The sequence below is a fragment of the Gopherus evgoodei genome, chromosome 1 (assembly GCF_007399415.2).
Source record: "Gopherus evgoodei ecotype Sinaloan lineage chromosome 1, rGopEvg1_v1.p, whole genome shotgun sequence".
NCBI classification, from domain to species: Eukaryota; Metazoa; Chordata; order Testudines; family Testudinidae; genus Gopherus; species Gopherus evgoodei.
In genome coordinates this window covers 29,564,670-29,583,809 of record NC_044322.1, presented here as the reverse complement: position 1 = coordinate 29,583,809, position 19,140 = coordinate 29,564,670, and the positions used below count along the sequence as shown (strand labels likewise).

Genomic DNA, 19,140 nt, shown 5'->3' with positions numbered 1-19,140 from the left:
CTACCCAGCCCAATCTGACCGCAGGTCAGAACTAAATTCTTGTCCTATCATACTTCACAGTACTGAGTTGGCCACAGCTTTGAAATCCAGCATTGTTTGGCATTGTTGGCATTGTTGCCAAGAAGGATAATGGCATTTTGGGCTGTATAAGCAGGGGCATTGCCAGCAGATCGAGGGATGTGATCATTCCCCTCTATTCGACATTGGCGAGGCCTCATCTGGAGTACTGTGTCCAGTTTTGGGCTACACACTACAAGAAGGATGTAGAAAAATTGGAAAGGGTCCAGCAGAGGGCAACAAAAATGATTAGGGGCCTGGAGCACATGACTTATGAGGAAAGGCTGAGAGAACTGGGATAGTTTAGTCTACAGAAGAGAAGAATGAGGGGAGATTTGATAGCTACTTTCAACTACCTGAAAGAGGGTTCCAAAGAGGATGGATCTAGACTGTTCTCAGTGGTACCCGATGACAGAACAAGGAGTAATGGTCTCAAGTTGCAGTGGGGGAGGTTTAGGTTGGATATTAGGAAAAACTTTTTCACTCAGAGAGTGGTGAAACACTGGAATGGGTTACCCTAATGAGATGGTGGAATCTCCTTCCTTAGAAGTTTTTAAGCTCAGGCTTGACAAAGCCCTGGCTTGGATGATTTAGTTGGGAATTGGTCCTGCTTTGAGCAGGGGGTTGGACTAGATGACCTCCTGAGGTCTCTTCCAACCCTGATATTCTATGATTCTATGATTCATTGCTGTGCAGTCATGGAGCACTACACACCTGACAAAGAAACTCACAGAGTTCTCAAGCCACCAAACCTAGTCCCTACCCACTATCCTTCATGGGCCCTACATGGGCAGAGTAAGAGAGAAAGAGCTACTGAGGACTACTTGAAGTTGTGCGGAGTTGATTTCCATGAGTTTCCCATCTCCAGAGCCTACTACTCAAGTAGATGTGGAACCCTGCCATGATTCCTTCCACTATGGCCTGACTATCCTCAAAATCAGTTAGACCAATTTAGAGCCAGCATAGTGTCCCTTCCTCCACATGTTCTGGATTTGTCCTCTCTCTCTTAAAAGCATGCCAACTTCTGTTACTAAAATAACTGTATCTCCCTTTTAGAATACAAATTACATTCTATTATTCTAACCAAAAGAAAAATGTTGGGTAACATAGTTCTGGTTACTTTAAACAAGGTACAAATATAACTATAGACTTTTGAAAGTTATTTCTTTTGTTTTTATTCCTTATTCTTGACACACCTTTTTGATAACATCTTTTAGGTCTTCTGAATTTAATTTGCCAAGTGGCTTTCCATGAGGTGGTAATGCCTGCTCTGGTGCTCTGAATGTTCCCGCCTCATGATGAGCTCCCCATGTTACATAGAAGCTATCTGTGAAAATATAACCATAAATGTAATAGGAGTCTACATTCTCAAGTGATAAAGCATATTACCAAATATTACAATAAATCTCATGTAATTCATTTTATATGTTTTACCTGCCATATTCTCCAGGATATCTGAGCCCCAGTCTCCTTGAAACACTTTCATTAAAATATTATCAAATATGAGGAGTTCTTTAGCACCAACAATCTTGTCACGGAAGAGGCGACGGGCTTCATAAGCAACAATTTCCAAAACGTAATCTAGTGTGTGTGTTGATGACCCTGCAAAGTATATATAAATGTGTGTGTATCTGTTGATGACCCAACAAAGCTGATAGATAGATATTTTTGCATTTCAAAATACAGTCAAATAGAAAAAGAGTAAATCAGATTACATACCAGCATAAACACATCAAGAGGAAAGAAATAAAAGAAAAAACAAGCATTATAAAATATTTTTTTAAAATCTTATGGGTACAAACAAGGACAAATTACAAGCACACAGAGAAATAAATACTTTAAGAACAAGTTTTCTGCAAAGTACACTATTGTTTAATAATTGTTTAGTATGCTCAAGGTGCTGAACACAGAATAAAAACAAATATATTGTAATAAAAATAATAAAATACTACCCTTTTAAAATACAATCCTATTAAGAAAACCTGGAGATCCAGTTTTAAAGGGGGAACAGAAAGTAACTGGTAATAAAGAACACAAGAACATAAGAATGGCTATACTGGATCAGACCAATGGATCACCTAGCCCAGTATCTTGCCTTCCAACAGTGGCCAATACCTGGTGCTTCAGAGGGAATGAACAGAAGAGGCAATTATCATGTGATCCATCCGGTCGTCCACTCCCAGCTTCTGGTAATCAGAGGTTAAGGACATCCAAGGCATGGGGTTGCATCCCCAACCATCTTAGCTAATAGCCATTGATGGACTTATCCTCCAGGAACTTATATAATTATTTTTTGAATCCCATTATTCTTTTGGCCTTCATAACATCCCCTGGCAACAAGTTCCACAAGTTGGCAGTGTACTGTGTGAAAAAGAATTTCCTTTTGTTTGCTTTAAGCCTGCTGCCTATTAATTTCATTGGGTGTCCCCTGGTTTTTGTGTTATGCAAAGGAGTACATAACACTTCCTCATTCACTTTCTCTACACCATTCATGATTTTACAAACCTCAATCATATTCCCTCTTAGTCATCTCTTTTCTAAGACAAAAAGTACCAGTCCTTTTAATCTCTGCCATATGAAAGCTGTTCCATACCCTTAATCATTTTTGTTGTCTTTTTCTGTACCTTTTCCCATTCTAATATATCTTTTTTGAGATGGGATGACCAGAACTGCACGAAGTATTCAAGGTGTGGGTGTAACATGGATTTACATAGTGGCATGATGATATTTTCTGTCTTATTCTCTATCCCTTTCCTAATGGTTCCTAACTCTGTTGGTTCTTTGTCACACTGAGCGCATGTTTTCAGAGAACTATGCATGACTCCAAGATCTTTTCGTTGAGCAGTAACAGCTAATTTAGAGCATCATTTTGTATATATAGTTGGGATTATATTTTCCAATGTGCATTACTTTGCATTTATCAGCATTGAATTTTATCTGCCATTGTGTTGCCCAGTCACCCAGCCTAGTGAAATACCTTTTTAACTCTTCACAGTCTGCTTTGGACTCAACTATCTTGAGTAATTTTCTACTATCTGCAAATTTCGCCAACTCAGTATGTACCCCTTTTTCTAGATCATTTATGAAAATGTTGAACAGCACTGGTCTCAGTATAGAGGCCTATTTACCTCTCGCCATTCTGAAAAATGACCATTTATTCCTTTCCTTTGTTTCCTGTCTTTTAACAAGTTAGTGAGCTGTGAGAAGACTTTCCCTCTTATCCCATGACTCCTTACTTTGCTTAAGAGCATTTGGTGAAAGACCTTGTCAAAGGCGTCTGAAAGTCAAGTACACTATATTCACTGGATCACTTTTGTCACATGCTTTTTGGCAAGAATTCTAATAGACTGTTGAGGCATTATTTCCCTTTAGAAAAGCCGTGTTGAGCCTTTCCCAACAAATTGTGTTCATCGTGTGTCAGAGAATTCTGTTCTTTACTACAGTTTCAACCAATTTGTCTGATACTGTACTGAAGTTAAGCTTACCAGCCTGTAATTATCCGGATCACTTCTGGAGCCTTTTTAAAAACTGGTGTCACATTAGCTATTCTCTAGTCATCTGGTACAGAAGTGGATTTAAAGGATAGATTACATAACGCAGTAGTCGTTCTGCAATTTCATATTTGAACTCCTTCAGATCTCTTGGGTGAATACCATCTGGTTCTGGTGACTTATAACTGTTTAATTTATCAATTTGTTTCAGAATTTCCTCTACTGATCACTCAAGCTGGGCCAGTTCCTCAGATATGTCTGAGGAAAAAGAATGGCTCAGGTGTGGGTATCTCCCTCACATTCTCTGCAGCGAACAGCAATGCATAAGAATTCATTTAGCATCTCTGCAAAGCCTTATCTTCCTTGAGTACTCCTTTAGCACCTCGATCATCCAGTGATCACTGGCTGTTTGGCAAGCTTCCTGCTTCTGATGCACTTTTGGCCTAGTTTTTGAGTCTTTGGCTAGTTGCTCTTAAAATTCTTTTTTGGCCTGCCTAATTATACATTTACACTTGACTTGCTACCATTTATGCTCCTTCCTATTTTCCTCAATCGGGTTTAATGTCCAATTTTTAAAGGATGCCTTTCTGCCTGTAACCACTACTTCTACTTTGTTGTTTAGGCATGGTGGCACATTTTGGTCCTCTTACTATGCTTTTTAATTTGGGGTATACATTTAATTTGAGTCTCTATTATGGTGTTTTTAAAAGTTTCCATGCAGCTTGCATGCACTTCACTTTTGTGACCAAACCTTTAAATTTCCGTTTAACTAGCTTCCTCATTTTTTTGTAGTTCCCCTTTCTGAAGTTACAAAAAATAAGTCCAAAGTCAAGGCGAAAAATAAATCCAAGAACAGATAGTGGTTATCTTTGGGAAAAATAAAGCTTTAACATGCTCCTTACAAGTGGAGAAGGGACAAGATGAGATGGGTTTCAGGTGGAGCAAATTACTCACCACACTCCTCATCACAGAAAAAGCACAGTCATCCACCAGCTTCAGATATAATAGTGGAATCCTTAAACAGGGAGAAATCCCCACTTGGTGTAAGTAAGTGTACCTTCATTGACTTAAGTGGAGCTATGCTGGTTTACACGCCCCTGAGGCTCCAACCCAATGAGTGGAGTGTGAGTACAGATGCTTATCAGTTCAATGCGACCAAGGCATGTCTCAAATTTAGCCATCAACTACATCTCCACTAATGCCAATTTAAAACCTAACTGACACTTTTCATGAAGACAATGTAAAAAACACAGGTCTGTAAATGATCCCATAAAAGTTCACAATTATTAGCACAAAACAAATACAATAGGATTATTATAAGATTATTCATGACCCAGTAAAATATCAACTCCAAAGGAAGGATAAAAATCAGACTGGAAACCAGCCTAAGCTGTCAGTTTCCAAGAGTACCTAAAACTAAATTCCATTCAGCTTATCAGGAAAAGGAAAAGTTTGAGGAAAAGGAAAATTCTGAGAATAAGTGGTCATTAGAAAGCACTTCAACATCATGAGAAGGATTGGTCACACCCTTCCTTTGTTAAGCAGTATAAGAATAACGTCCCTCAGTAGTGCCAATGCTGCTACACCCCCCACACCCACACACTTTAAGCAACTGATACAGCTAAAGTCATTTGTGGCAAGCCACTGTGGGTATGCCTACACCTCAATGTAAGCCCAAGATTCGAACTCAGGCTCAGGTTCAAGTACTCCACAATTCCATGGGCCGGCTTTCTTTGTCCTCTGGACAGTTGAGTTTGGTGGACAGTCAAGTTTTTCCACACTGCACCATAAACAAAGGGCTAGAGCTGCCACATTTGGGGAGGGCACTAAGAAGTCTGGGATATGGGTGGTTGAACTTGGGCCCACATAATGCAGTGTAAATGTTGGCACGCACAGTTGGGACCCAAAATTAAAAAATTCCTAAGCTGGGGTTACAAATAAGTGTAAACGCTCAAGCCCTACGTTAACAAACCTGGGGTGTGCTAACTCAAGTTCCACTTACCCTGGGCTTACTTTGAAGTGTAGACATACCCTGAAACATCCTCATCAAAAACCAGCTCAATTGCAGAAAGTGGAGTCCACAGATTTCATAATCAAAATGACTGAACAGCCCAGACTTATTTATTTTCTTTAAACTCAAGATAGTTATTACCTATATTTTAAAATCTCACATTATTTTTCAAAATTAAAAACAACAACATAACTTTTCATGCAATGGAACTTTTGTTTTTCAACTGACATTAGGGCCAATCCTACAAACTTCCCAGGTTTCAATGGGGATTCAAGGAGGAAGAGATAGCTCAGTGGTTTGAGCATTGGCCTGCTAAACCCAGGGTTGTGAGTGCAATACTTGAGGGAGCCATTCAGGGATCTAGGGCACAAAAATCTGTCTAGGGATTGGTCCAGCTTTGAGAAGGGGATTGGATTAGATGACCTCCTGTGGTCCCTTCCAACCCTCATATTCTATGATATGGAGAGTTTGCAAGATAGATAAATAATAAGAAATATCACAAAATATTTGAATCTTCTAAAAATGTTTTCTCTTTTAGAACAAATCAGAGTAACTCACCTCCTGTTACATCATATCTGAATAAGCCAAGAACCCATTGAGTAAGAATGTATGGTGTAAAGAGGTAATGACTATGATCATCAACTGTGAATTTTGCTCGTACCTGAAAACATAAGTTATTCACAACACAATTTATATTTTAATTGCAAATATTTCTTGACAATTTGTTCAATTTTTTTCTATGCTTTCACCAAGTGGATTTACTTCAACTGTACAAGTTCATATATTTTGTTAATTCATCTGAAAAATACACAGCTTGGACTGTTTACATTTTGCTTTCAGAACAAAAAAGCAAAACATCTCATTTCTAAAATATTTATTCTATATTATTTCTGAGAAAAAGGTTATGTTGGAAAATTAGTTCCCTGTTTCTTCCATGGGAACAATCTCTCTTCCAGTCTAAAACATCTATAGTGGGTCGATTTTTCTAGTTTGGCACCAGGAGAAGAATTTTGTCCAAATTCGGATAGACTCTGACACTCTCTACCTCAGGGGATCACCCTGCACCCCCACGTTCATCCTTATAATATGTTTGTTTGATATCCAATGCAAAGTTTGTCATGACATTGTCTTCAGAAGGCTCATGATGCACTGAGCATTGTTGTTATAGTAATGTTATAGGTTGTAATTTCATGTATATAGTTATGAGGCTGAAAATGTGTCCCTGTGGCTTAAAACAAGCCCAGGCAAAACTCTCCAGGAGCAGAAGGGAAGTTCACACCCCATCGGGGCATGTATGGGACAAACCCAGCCCAGCCTCACAGGAACAAAGGACACTGGCCTAGGCAGCAACAAAGGATCTGTTGGACTCTTGAGTGAGTCACTTCCCTTCCTTTGGTCAGTTTGGGACTACGATGAGGTAATGCTCATCTGACTCTGAAGGGGGGGAAAGATAATGCCAAAGGGGAAGAAAGAACATGATAAAAGGGAGAGACGTTTGCCATGCTCTTCCTCTCTCTTCTACCTACATCTACAGACATCACCACCAGGCGACTGAAGCACTGATCAAAGAGGCAAGCCTGGCTGAAGGGCAACCAGTCAGCCTGTGATGAAAAGCATCTAAGTTTGTAAGGGCACTGAAAGTGTTAAGATCAGCTTAGAATGTGTTTTGCTTTTATTTCATTTGACCAAATCTGACTTGTGTTTTGACTTATAATCACTTAAAATCCATCTTTTGTAGTTAATAAATTTGTTTATTCTACCTGAAGCGGCGCATTTGGTTTGAAGCTGTCAGAGACTCCCCTTGGGATAGCAAGCCTGATACATATCAATTTCTTTGTTAAATTGACGAACTCATATAAGCTTGCAGTGTCCAGCGGGCATAACCGGACACTGCAAGATGGAGGTTCCTAGGGTTGTGTCTGGGACCGGAGATATTAGCTAGTGTCAATCGGATGCACAATTCAAGCAGCAGCTGGCCAAAAGTACTCACTACCATAGCTGGGAGCAGCTTACAAGCTAGAAACTGTGCGTGAATAGCCCTGAAATGGGGGTTCTCACAGCAGAGCAGGGTAAGGCTGCCTGCCTCCCTGAGTCAAGGACTGGAGTGACCTAAAAGATCACCGGTCCAGATAACACCAGGGGAACGTCACATAGAGCAAGAGGATGAAAGGCCTGTGCACGGATGGAGGACATCCCAAATACATTTGATATATATAACAACACATGCTTTCAAAGGGTCTGTGGTCAGACAAATCACATGTATTAAATATGACTGTATTTGTATAGTGTTCCTTATGTATGGTACATGATTTGTGTGGGGCCAAGGTATATTTCTGGACAGAAGATGCTACATAAATGTAAGGTATAATGAATAAAAAAAAATAACAACAATGCATATCATAATTTGGCTGACTGATAATGGAAATATTAACTATTTATTTATATCTGAAAACACACCTTGATTTTTAACTCATGGAGTAACTGCATAGCTCTCTTTGAGGATGAGACAATTATCAGCACAGATTTACACTAATAACTCATAAAATATACAGATAAAGAATAGGCCATATGAAAAGCATGCAAGGCATGAGACTGCAGCTGTTTACCAAAAGGATAACAAATATTTTGATCTGATTCTCCTTAGACTATTATATGTAAGGTATTGATGTTCAAAATGTGTAGAATCTCAAAGAATAGAAATGTTGTTACTATTCAATACACAGGTAGTGTTTCTTTAGTGTGTTTGTTCTATTAAACCTGTCAATTGTGGTCTGAAATGGTTTATAGGTAATATAATTGTCTGCATGGTGAGAAACGGCCTACTTATTACATTCTGTAAATTTGACTCTACCTCCACCATAACTTTTTATTATCATAAAGATTCAGCCTTCCACTATTGGAAAACTTTTGGCTAAGCTAAGTTTCCTTAATCAAGATTTTCAAACATCTAATAACCGTGCCTTACCAGAATGACACTTGCACATATTTCTTTGAAGAGTTGAATTATGTGACTAGTTGGAGGTTGTCCCATGCTCCATCTGCTTTTAAGGATGTGATCATTCTACCTAGATGTGTGTTAAGAACTTGGGTCCTAGTCCATGTAATTACTCCTACTAAATCCAGTGAGACTATGCTTAAATGCTTAAAGTGATTACATGCTTGGCTAGGACCCTACAATTTTGAATAGGAAGTTAAAAATGTATTTGTGTGCCTAAATGTCATGTTTTATATGCACACTATTTGGTATACTTAGTCCTATCTAAGTTTGGCCCCCATCATCATACAAAATCATAGTATCTGAACAACTTGCAATCTTCAGTGTGAAGCAGAGTTATCCTCATTTTACAGATGTGGTATGGAGGCACAAAAAGGCTGAATCCATCATTTACTAGTGTAAATGATAGATTCTCTGGAACTTGAAATCTTTAAATCATGATTTGAGGACTTCAGTAACTCAGCCAGAGGTTATGGGTCTATTATAGGAGTGGGTTGATAAGGTTCTGTGGCCTGCAATGTGCAGGAGGTCAGAACAGATGATCATAATGGTCCCTTCTAGCCTTAAATTCCATGAATCCCTAAGTGACTTGTCCAAGCATACACAGGAAGCCTGTGATGCAGCAGGGAATTGAACCCAAGTCTCACAAATCCTAGACTAGTGCCCTAACCACTGGACCATCCTTTCATGTCCATAACCACATGCATGTACTCTTCACTTTAATTCTGAAATCAACATAAAAAAAGTTACTTGCATTTAGATTTTAAATATGGTGAAACACTGTATAATCTATTGTTACTGTCTAAAGCCAGAGAATAAAAGACAAGGCAGCTTCTCAATTTTTCATCTCCATTTCCCAAAAAAGAAATCAAAGCACTGTACCTGCTCATATATTTGAACCATAGATCCTGCCAGCTGATGTATTTTTGGTAAGGAACCCCAAACAGAGTGATTCTTTAGGTTTTTGTGAAGCACAGGCTCCAAATATGCACTATAAATTGTTTGCAGTTGGTCTCTTTCTGGATAGCTAGAGGAAAAAAAGAAGAGTCCAAAGAAATTGCGATGTATCAACATACTTAATTTCCATACCAAAAATGGGTTTAGATTTATATCTATAATTTACTCTGAATCTTCAATAAACAGAGCCTTAGTCCAGCAATAACTTAAATACATTTGGTTTTATCTGAATATGCAACCCTCAGAGACTTTCCAGTGTATCTTTAAATATGTTCCAATTTATAAACCCAATTTATAAACCCTTCCTCACAATGTATTTAATCCACTAAACAACCAGCACTTTAAAATAAGTAATCTTACTTGAAAACTTATTTCAGATACTTAGGAACAACACGGTGCATTAAAATAATTATATATCGCTCTTTAACTGGTTTCAAACACCAAGAGGTAGCAACATTGATATTATATGTGAAGATTCTACATTAGTAGGAAAGATTAGAGGCTTGACTTGCCAGACACAATCACATTCAATGTTTTCAAGTCTCACATCAAGGAGGACAGGCAGAGGCAAACAGACCCTGCAATCTGAATCTGAGATCTCAAAGTCAAGTAGGTTCTTGCAAACACTTACTCAATTGCACAAAGACGAACAACAGAAGTAAATCTGGATGTAAGTTTATGCCTTCCTAATGTTCCCCCAGCAGACATGGATGCCACAATTTGGATACTTTCTAAACCAACCCATTCAAGATTTTCATCGTAAAATCCTTGGTACGTCAGAATCTTTAATATAACAAAACAAAATATTTTAGTAAAATTAAATGAAAAATAGCAAGGTACCTAATGAAAACAATAGATTAATGATGAGTCTCTGATTAGTATTATTTGTTAAATACCAACAATGTACTCATCACTAACATTTTCCTCAAAAGTGTCTAATATATTATTCTTAAGCAACTGCGCAGCACTATAAACAAAAATTTATATGGCATTTTATAAAATCATAAATTAGGCCAGATTCTCCTCTGTGAACCAACAGCACAAAGGAGCTAGAATCCAGGTGCAACTGGACAGCTGACAATTCCTCCTGGAGAGAGACAGCTCTCAGCTATAGTAAAGCCAAAAGAGTTGGCTCCTTCCCTAACCTGCCCGACCTCAACCAGAGTAAAAGACATGTCAGGCGTGGAAGGGGGCATACTGGAGCTTCACTCTGCCAATTCTCAGCTCTTGAGTGGTCCCTTACAGACCATGAGCAGCTGAAGTAACTTAGGGCAGCCCTTAGCTCAAGGTCTTTATCCCAGATAGCTTGCAATGTAAGAGAAAATTAAACCAAAGGGGGAAATATTTCAGTAAAGGGGAGAATGTAGTAAATTCATTGTTAAAAATCAACAAACACTACAACAGATTTGTTGGGTGAAGTGGGGAAGAGGGTTTTAAGAAGGAATTCGGAGAAGGAGAAAGAATGCATGATGGACGGAATGTAAAAATGAGAAAAAAGGAATTTTTAAAATACTGTAAGCATTACATTTCAATTTCCAATCTCTGAGGAGAGAAGAATTATGCAAATCCACAAACTTACTTTATTAATCACTATAAGCTTTTGGGGACAGGGACTGTCTTTTGATTACATATGCAAGGCCGGCTCCAGCTTTTTCGCTGCCCCAACCGGCGAACCAAGGAAGAAAAAAAGCCGATTGGCAGCACTTCAGTAGCAGCTCAATCGCAGCGCTTCATCCTTCTGTAGCAATTCAGCAGCGAGTCCTTCATTCCCTCTCGTCCTCTTCAGCGGGAGCTCAAAGAGGTGAGAGTGACTGAGGGAACCGTTGCTGAATTGCTGCCAAAGATCCTTTTCCATTGGCCACCCCAAGCAACTGCTTGGTTCGCTGGTGCCTGGAGCCAACCCTGTATATATGTGTACAGTGCTTAGCACAAATGGAACCTTGATACCAGTTGGCATCTCTACATGCTACCACACTACATATAAACGTAATGATAATAAACATGTAGGATGTTAACTATTAAAATCATCAGCATATTGTAAGGTGTTCAATTCAAAATACTCTGCCTGTATATCAAATGATTGCAAATAGGACTTTAATATGTATTTACTGAATCATAATAGATCATTTATAGTCTATAATTCTAAATATAATTATTATCAAAGCCATATACGTTCACCTGTTGCAGGAAAGCCACTAGAGTGCTGGTTCCCCATTTATCAGGTTTGGGCAGGTTGATGTCCTTTAAGTATAAAACCAGCCTTTCACAGTCTTTCGGTCTGTATACTCTCCCAGTATTTGTACTGATTACCATGCAAGTCTGATTTAACTTTTGGAGAAGATGTCGAGATGTAGTTTGTGCACTGCAGTGAACTGTAGCAATCTGGGTGGATCGGAGTTGGGAAAAGGCATAACGAAGCAACATTCTAACAAAATAAAATATATGAATATATATTTTATATACACAGAAATTTTTAAAAAGCAATTTGAACACCTTAAAACTGCTAGCACACTGTTTAATGTACTGCATATAATGCACTGGATCAGTTTTGTTGAACTAAGTAGTCTTGATTATAAAATCAAATTGTATCATTTCACATTTATGAAGTTCCAGAAAAGTACTTGTACAGATTTGTGTAAGAAACAGCTAGCTGGTGAACAATGAAATATGGCCCCAAACCAGCTATTTACAATACATGGACAATGGAAGTCAATAGGGCTCTGCAAAAATTCATTAGTCCTCTCATGCAGTATACATTGCAGGATCAGAGCCTATGCACATGAGGATAAAGAAAATAAAAAGGAATGGTACATCTCTTTTTCTTTTAGGAAACATATTTATGACTGAATTTTAAACAATGGAAATAGCATTAGATTTTTGAGAAGAAACCACTGAAAGAAAGAATATAATCTATTTGCAAATCAACAGAGACACAGAAAAAAAAATGGGTTCACACTTATTACCATTATTATTATGTAAGGAGTACGCCCTCACTCTATTGAGGGAGAATTTAATGAGCTCTTCAGGGCTCAGCCAGCACTAACTAGACACAGCTGCATGGCTTGCTCTTTGAGGGAATCAACAAGCACATGGATAAGGGTGATCCAGTCGATGCAGTGCACTAGGACTTTCAGTGCACGAGGTCCCCCACCAAAGGCTCTTAAGCAAAGTAAGGAGTCATGTGATAAGAAAGAAGGTCCTTTCATTGATCTGTAGCTGGTTAAAAGATGGGAATGGAAACAAAGAGTAGGAATAAACTGCTTGTTTTCACAATGGAGAGAGGTCAACAGTGGGAGAGTTCCCTGTAGTGGAACTTGTGCTCTTCAATATATTAATAAATGATCAGGAAAAAAAGGATGAACAGGAATGTGGCAACATATGCAGATGATACAGAATTACTAAAATATTTAATTCCAAAGATCACTTTGAAGAGTTACAATGGGATTTTGTTGCAGATGAAATTCAATGTCGATAAGTGTGTAGGCCAGGCTTGATATAAGAAACTTGTTTCATTTCTTAGTAGGCATAATTGGAAAGGTGAATGGAAGGTTAAGTTGTAAATAGGGGCTTGACAAAGAGTATGCTGGCGTGATGATAAGGACAATGGACAAGATAAACCTTGAAGATAAAGATCAGGTTCCACATGAACAGCACACGGACAGAGCATGCTGTACAGGGACTGGTTCCTGCAAAGTAATCAAGCCAAGCCAAAAACGTATGCTTGAATGTAAAACAAATGCGATGTTATGTGTAAATTCATATAAAAGAAGAGATTGTCTGTGTAACTTTGAATGTGCGGTATGCCCTGTACCTATCCCCTATGCTAGAGTCCGATCAACTCAGTGTAGCTTTGCTGTATGCCAAATAAAGGAACCTGAGTGAAGAAATCCAGAGTCAAACTGAGAGCCCTGGATCCCAGAGAACTGGATTAAGTATTCTCCCAGAACTGGACAAGGTGCTCTTGATAAGCCAAGTGTAAAAACTCCCTGAGGGAATCCCAACAAAGTGCAACGTAATGCACACTGGATAACTTAAACCCAACTATACATATAAAATGTTGGGGTCTAAATTAGCTGTTACAACTCAATTCATTGTGGAGAATTCTCTGAAAACTTCTACCCAATCTCCAGTAACAGTAAAAAAAGCTAACAGAATGTTAGGAACTATTAGGAAAAGGATCAATAATAAGACAGAAAATACCATAATGCCACTATATAAATCCATGGTATGCCCATACCTTGAATGCTGCACGGAGTCCTAGTTGCTTCATCTCAAAAAAGTTATATTAGAATTGGAAATGGTGCAAAGAATGACAATGAAAATGATTAGAGATATGGAACAGCTTCCATATGAGGAGAAATTAAGAAGACTGGACTGTTCCTCTTAGAAAAGAGATGACTATGGGGGGATATGAAAAAGGCCTATTAAATTGTGACTTGTGCAGAGAAAGTGAATAGCAATGTGTTATTTACCCCTTCACTTAACACAAGAACTGGACATCATTTGGTGAAATTAATAGGCAGCAGGTTTAAAACAGACAAAAGGTAATACTTCTTTACACAATGCACAGTCATTGCCATGGGATGCTGTGAAGTTCAAAAGTATAACTGGGTTAAAAAAAGAATTAGATAAATTAACGGAGGACAGATCCATCAATGGCTATGAGCCAAGACAGCCAAGGATGCAACCCTATGCTCCATGTGTCCCTAAACCTTCAGCTGCCAACAGATGAGACTAGATAACAGGAGATAGATCACTCGAAATTGCCCTGTTCTGTTCATTCCCTCTGAAGTATCTGGCACTGGCCACTGGCACATACAGGATATCAAGCAAGGTGGACCATTGGTCTTACCCAGTATGACCATTCGTATGTTCTTATGGTATCTGAGCGGTGGTGTGAATGGCTGGCTGATATGCAGCAGCAGCAAGCACTCAGCAACAGCAGTTCCAGCAACAATTGCTGCAGCAGTGAACCACCCACTAGCACGTTCAAACAATGCAACAGCAGCAACAGTTGCTGAGAGAGTTGATGACCCACCAGCAGGAGTTCCACAAGGAGATGATACAACAGATAGTGCTCACCTTACGCTCACAAGGGCACCCTTCTGTCAAAGTGGATCCCCCACCAATACCCAGGAAGTTAACCAAGACAGGGCCAGACACTACCCTAAAGCCTTTTTAATTACCCTTCAGAGCACAGCACTAATCTCCTGGTGGAGTAGGCTTTGATTTTGGCTCCGTATTTTATGTGTCTGGCACAGATTGCCTACCATAACCCAGACCTGGAGAAGTCTAAGAATTATAAACAAGTAAAGTCAGATATGTTGGACAATTTGGACATTTCTGGGGAAACTCACATCAATGACACTACCAGTGGGACTACCAAGCATATCAAGCAACTGAAGATGGACCTGCAGAACAGGGGCCAGCCACTACTCCACAGCTGAGTTCACCCACAACTAGTAAAGATATCATCAGTGCCAGCCCAGCGACTTGCTGCTCCTGTGGCTAGACAGAACACATAAAAGAAAGAATGCCCTCTTAAGGAATGTGATTATGCCCAGGGCTGGAGTGCAGAAATCCATGCATGGACAACAGCACTTCCCAAGTTGATGGCGCTGCTGATGGTCCAAGGGAAAAGAGTTCAATGACTTGGACTCTGTCTGTAGTTAGACAGTGGTCCAGGTCTCCTTCACAAGGGATGAAAACACCCCCAAAAGGCTGATCTCATCTACAGTGAATACATGGCAAAGTGAAAACCTATCCCAGCCAATGTTTACAGCCGACTGTGGGGACATGTATCAAGGTGACAGTTGTACCACTGGTGGAGAAATTGGAGTATCCCATAATGGGAGACTGGCACTGGCCATTTTTTTGGCAAGTGATTAATGAACAGGCCAGCCCAGCAAACAGGCATCCTGGTTGATCATCGCAGAGTGACCAGAAAGCCTGGTAAATCTTGAGGAATTGGAAGACCCTAAGGACGGAATGTCAAGAGGAAAAGAACTGTCAGCCCCTGCAAGTGAGGAAGAGGTTATCTGATGTGGAAGCACTCCTACAGAATGGGAATTTTGTGCAGGCATAGAAAAGTGACCCTACACTGAGCCATGCATATGACCAACTGGTCCCTGTAAAAGAGAAGAAATGGAGCCTCATCTGGTCAAGCACTATCCACACTTCATGCTCGAGAAAGAGCACCTGTACCAAGCTGAAAGAGATACACAAACAGGGGTAATAATGTTTTGTTAGTCACAAGGAGCAGGGGAAAGGAACTCTTATTTAGAGAGAAAGAGAGAGAGAGAGAGAGAGAGAGACTCTTGCACACCCCAGGTACACCCCAAGCAGAGGAAGGACTCTGTTAGGGTCAGAGAAGGAAGTAACTCAAACAATGTTCTGGTAGTGACTAAAGGGGCCCCTATCAACCACAAGTATGTATAATTTGCTATTTGCATTCCATTAGCACCAAAGTTCCAATCAGAAACAGCATCCCACTGTAACAGATGCTGGACAAACACACACACAGACTGAGACTGATGTTACTAACTTGTTGTAACAGATGTGTCAAAGAACATTTCAAATGGTTCTATTAGTATTTCATCTAAAGAAACAACTTTATCAATGGAGCAGAAACTTTCACTATGCAAAAATGTTCCAAAACTTTATCACCAAACTTAGAAAAGTTAGATTAAAACAGTTAAAATAAAAAACAAAAACAAAAACAAAAGACTTACCCCTTTCCACATCCTTCAGGCCCAATAAGAAGAAATGGCTGCTTATTGTCAAAGTCTAGCCATGGTCTGAAGTAATCTAAACCTCTCTGCATGTCAGGGGTTTGAATGACAGGAAGTGTTCGGAGATTACTAAAGTCATCAGCAGTTAAATGTATAGGTTTTCTCAGCTGATATGACATTAAATGTCCAGTGTCAGGGTCATAATATGTGTCCAGTGGCTTCCTGGGATCTGGTGGAGATTCTCGTGCCCAATTAAAAATCTTTACAAAAATTTTAAAATAATAACAATTAAGCTTTTAAAAATCTGCATTCCTAATAACAATACAATAACTATAATTATAACTACATCCAAAAACTATGCTAAAAGAATATTAAATTTGCAAAGTCAAGCACTCAAAAATTAGAAAATGCAAGAATTAAGGTTGCCTATGCAACTTGAATTCAGTCCCGTTGTGTGAATATATTGGGCAGTGAGTGAATGAGTGGGTAGTTATCCAATATTTATTTTTCATTCGATGCGTGGTGCCAGACCTCATGGAATAAATGTCCTCATTCATTTCCTTGAGTCACTGAGGGCCTGACTTTACAAAGTACTTAGTAGGTTCAAAGTACAGCTCCTATTGACTTCAGTTGCACTCATGAGCATACAAATGAGCATTTCTCACACTGAGTAGAGAGAAAATGAGGGACACACAATTAGTAGTCAACTGTAAATAAAAGTTCAAAGTTAGGAAATTCCAGAATTAAAGGCTGCCTAAAGAGATAACTGTTTTTTTTCTTTTTAAGTAACTTTTTTCTTTTTCCTATTTTGTGGTCTGGTAGGAACACTTATCACTCACAGTCATCTTTTTTTTTTCTAAAACTTTTAAGATATGAATGTGTGTGAGGATTTACTTAGCATTTATACAATCGTAAATCACTTCATGTTATCCTGGGCTAAAAAAGTGTGGCTGCACAAACTATGCTGTCCTAACAAGAGAAATTATGGGTTATTAAGAGAAGTCCTGCTTAGTGCGACAGCCTTGAGCTGCAGCATGCCTAGCACATAGAGGATCTTCAGAGAACATATCTGCCAAATTACAACAAATCTCTATGGAACATATGAGAACTGAGATATTTGGAGGCTTACAGTTTGGCCAAATTTGGGCAAGTTTTCATGGAGATGACAAAAGGCACATCCTTCTCATCAGGGTGATGCCCCCTGCCAAATTTCAGATCATGGAAGCAGTAAGTTTAGCAGTATTGGACCTGAATGAAACAATTGTAAGAATGTTTTTAACATAAAAAAAGACACATAATTTCATCCTCAGAAATGACTAAATTGTTTCAGCTGAAACTTTCCCAAAAGAAATCAGCCTTAGGCAAACACCCAATACTGAAAATTTCAGCATGAACAAGTGATGTTTGTCAAAGATAAAAGCAACTGAAACCTAAGTTCTGTAATAGAAAATGTTAGGCAACTTTAAGGATAGATGATAGAACCAGCTCCACCTATAATAAAATGGAATATGTTTGTGATCAAAGAAATGGAAATGTAAGGAGGGATGGGACTGGACTGTTCTGAAGTATGTACATGTGAATAAACACTTTTGGGAGGCAACAGTATACCCACTTATTTTTTTTGAAGAAATTATGATCGTCTCCACATGTTGAAGAGCTGGGAGGAATGAAGTATTTAATCCACAGCTGATATCCTATGCTCCTGACTAAAAACCTTCCTTTATCTTCCAAAAAATGCACATGCATCATTTGCAACAAAACAATATGATATCGTCAGAATTAATTTAGGGCCCAATTTTGGAAGTCCTTATACACATAAGCAACTTTATTAATATGAGTAGTCTAATTAACACCAATGGGACAACTCACATGGGTTAAGTTACTCATGTGCAACCATGGCTAAATTCCAGAACCTGTGTTCCTTACTCATCCTGCTTGACCTCTCAGTGGCATTCAACACACTCGATCACTCCCTAGTTCTTGAAATCCTATAACCCCTTTGGCTTTTGTGATCTCATCCTCTCACAATTCTCATTCTACCTCAGTGATGGCACCTTCAAAGTCTCATTGGATGGAGTCTCCTCCTCTTCCCTTCTCCCCTTTTCCATGGGCTTCCCACAGGCCTTCATCTTTTGTCTCCTTCTCTCTTTGGACCTTATCTATAAGTGTTCTTGACCACTCTCATGTATTTGACTACCATCTATCTACCAAGGACACATAAATCTGCCTCCCTATGGTTGATCTATTTCCCTCCACCTAATCTCAAATTAGATTATAAATTTACTGAGGCAGCGACTAACTCTTATTCTACTTTTATACTCTGAAACCATAGCAAAATCAAAATTTCTGTTTTATTCATCTCATAGTTTGAGATAAAATAGAAAAAGATTATTACCTCTTTTGTAAATTCCAGTCGTGATTTCATGTTGAGATTTCCACCAAGACCCCGCATTAAGCTAATAATAAATTGTCCACGATCAGTGCATCCACGGAGATGAGACAACCCATTCATCACAGTGCCAACTAGACTTGTTTCTACCACATAGTCATTCTGTAAATTGGAATTTATAATAGTGTATAATAACTTATAATAATAATATAACTTTAAACAAACTTCTAGCAATAACTAAATGAGTTATGGTGCAAGTAAATATGTCAGTTTCATTGCTATTAGGAGCCACCTTTAGACTTCTAAAATTGGTAGAAAATTTGATCCATTCAGGTCTAGAAGAGGTGATCCATTTCCAATCACTTGCTTTTTAAACATTTACTTCTGACTCTTATACCAAACCTACTTACGATTTATCAGTTCTCATGCTCGGTCATCCTTCTATTTTAGATGTTATTAGCCTACCGACTGCAAAGAAATGTGCACAATTGTGCAATGGAGATATGTGC

General features: G+C 38.9%; 1 protein-coding gene across 1 annotated transcript in view; it reads right to left on the bottom strand.

Annotated features, from left to right (window-relative positions):
* The window catches only part of DYNC2H1 (dynein cytoplasmic 2 heavy chain 1), a 362,438-nt gene that overhangs the window by 280,989 nt on the left and 62,309 nt on the right, over nt 1-19,140 (bottom strand). Inside the window, 8 exon segments of the mRNA XM_030560509.1 lie at nt 1,254-1,384; nt 1,492-1,659; nt 6,118-6,220; nt 9,437-9,581; nt 10,143-10,294; nt 11,690-11,936; nt 16,243-16,502; nt 18,638-18,793. Coding sequence (XP_030416369.1) covers nt 1,254-1,384; nt 1,492-1,659; nt 6,118-6,220; nt 9,437-9,581; nt 10,143-10,294; nt 11,690-11,936; nt 16,243-16,502; nt 18,638-18,793 — 1,362 coding nt within the window.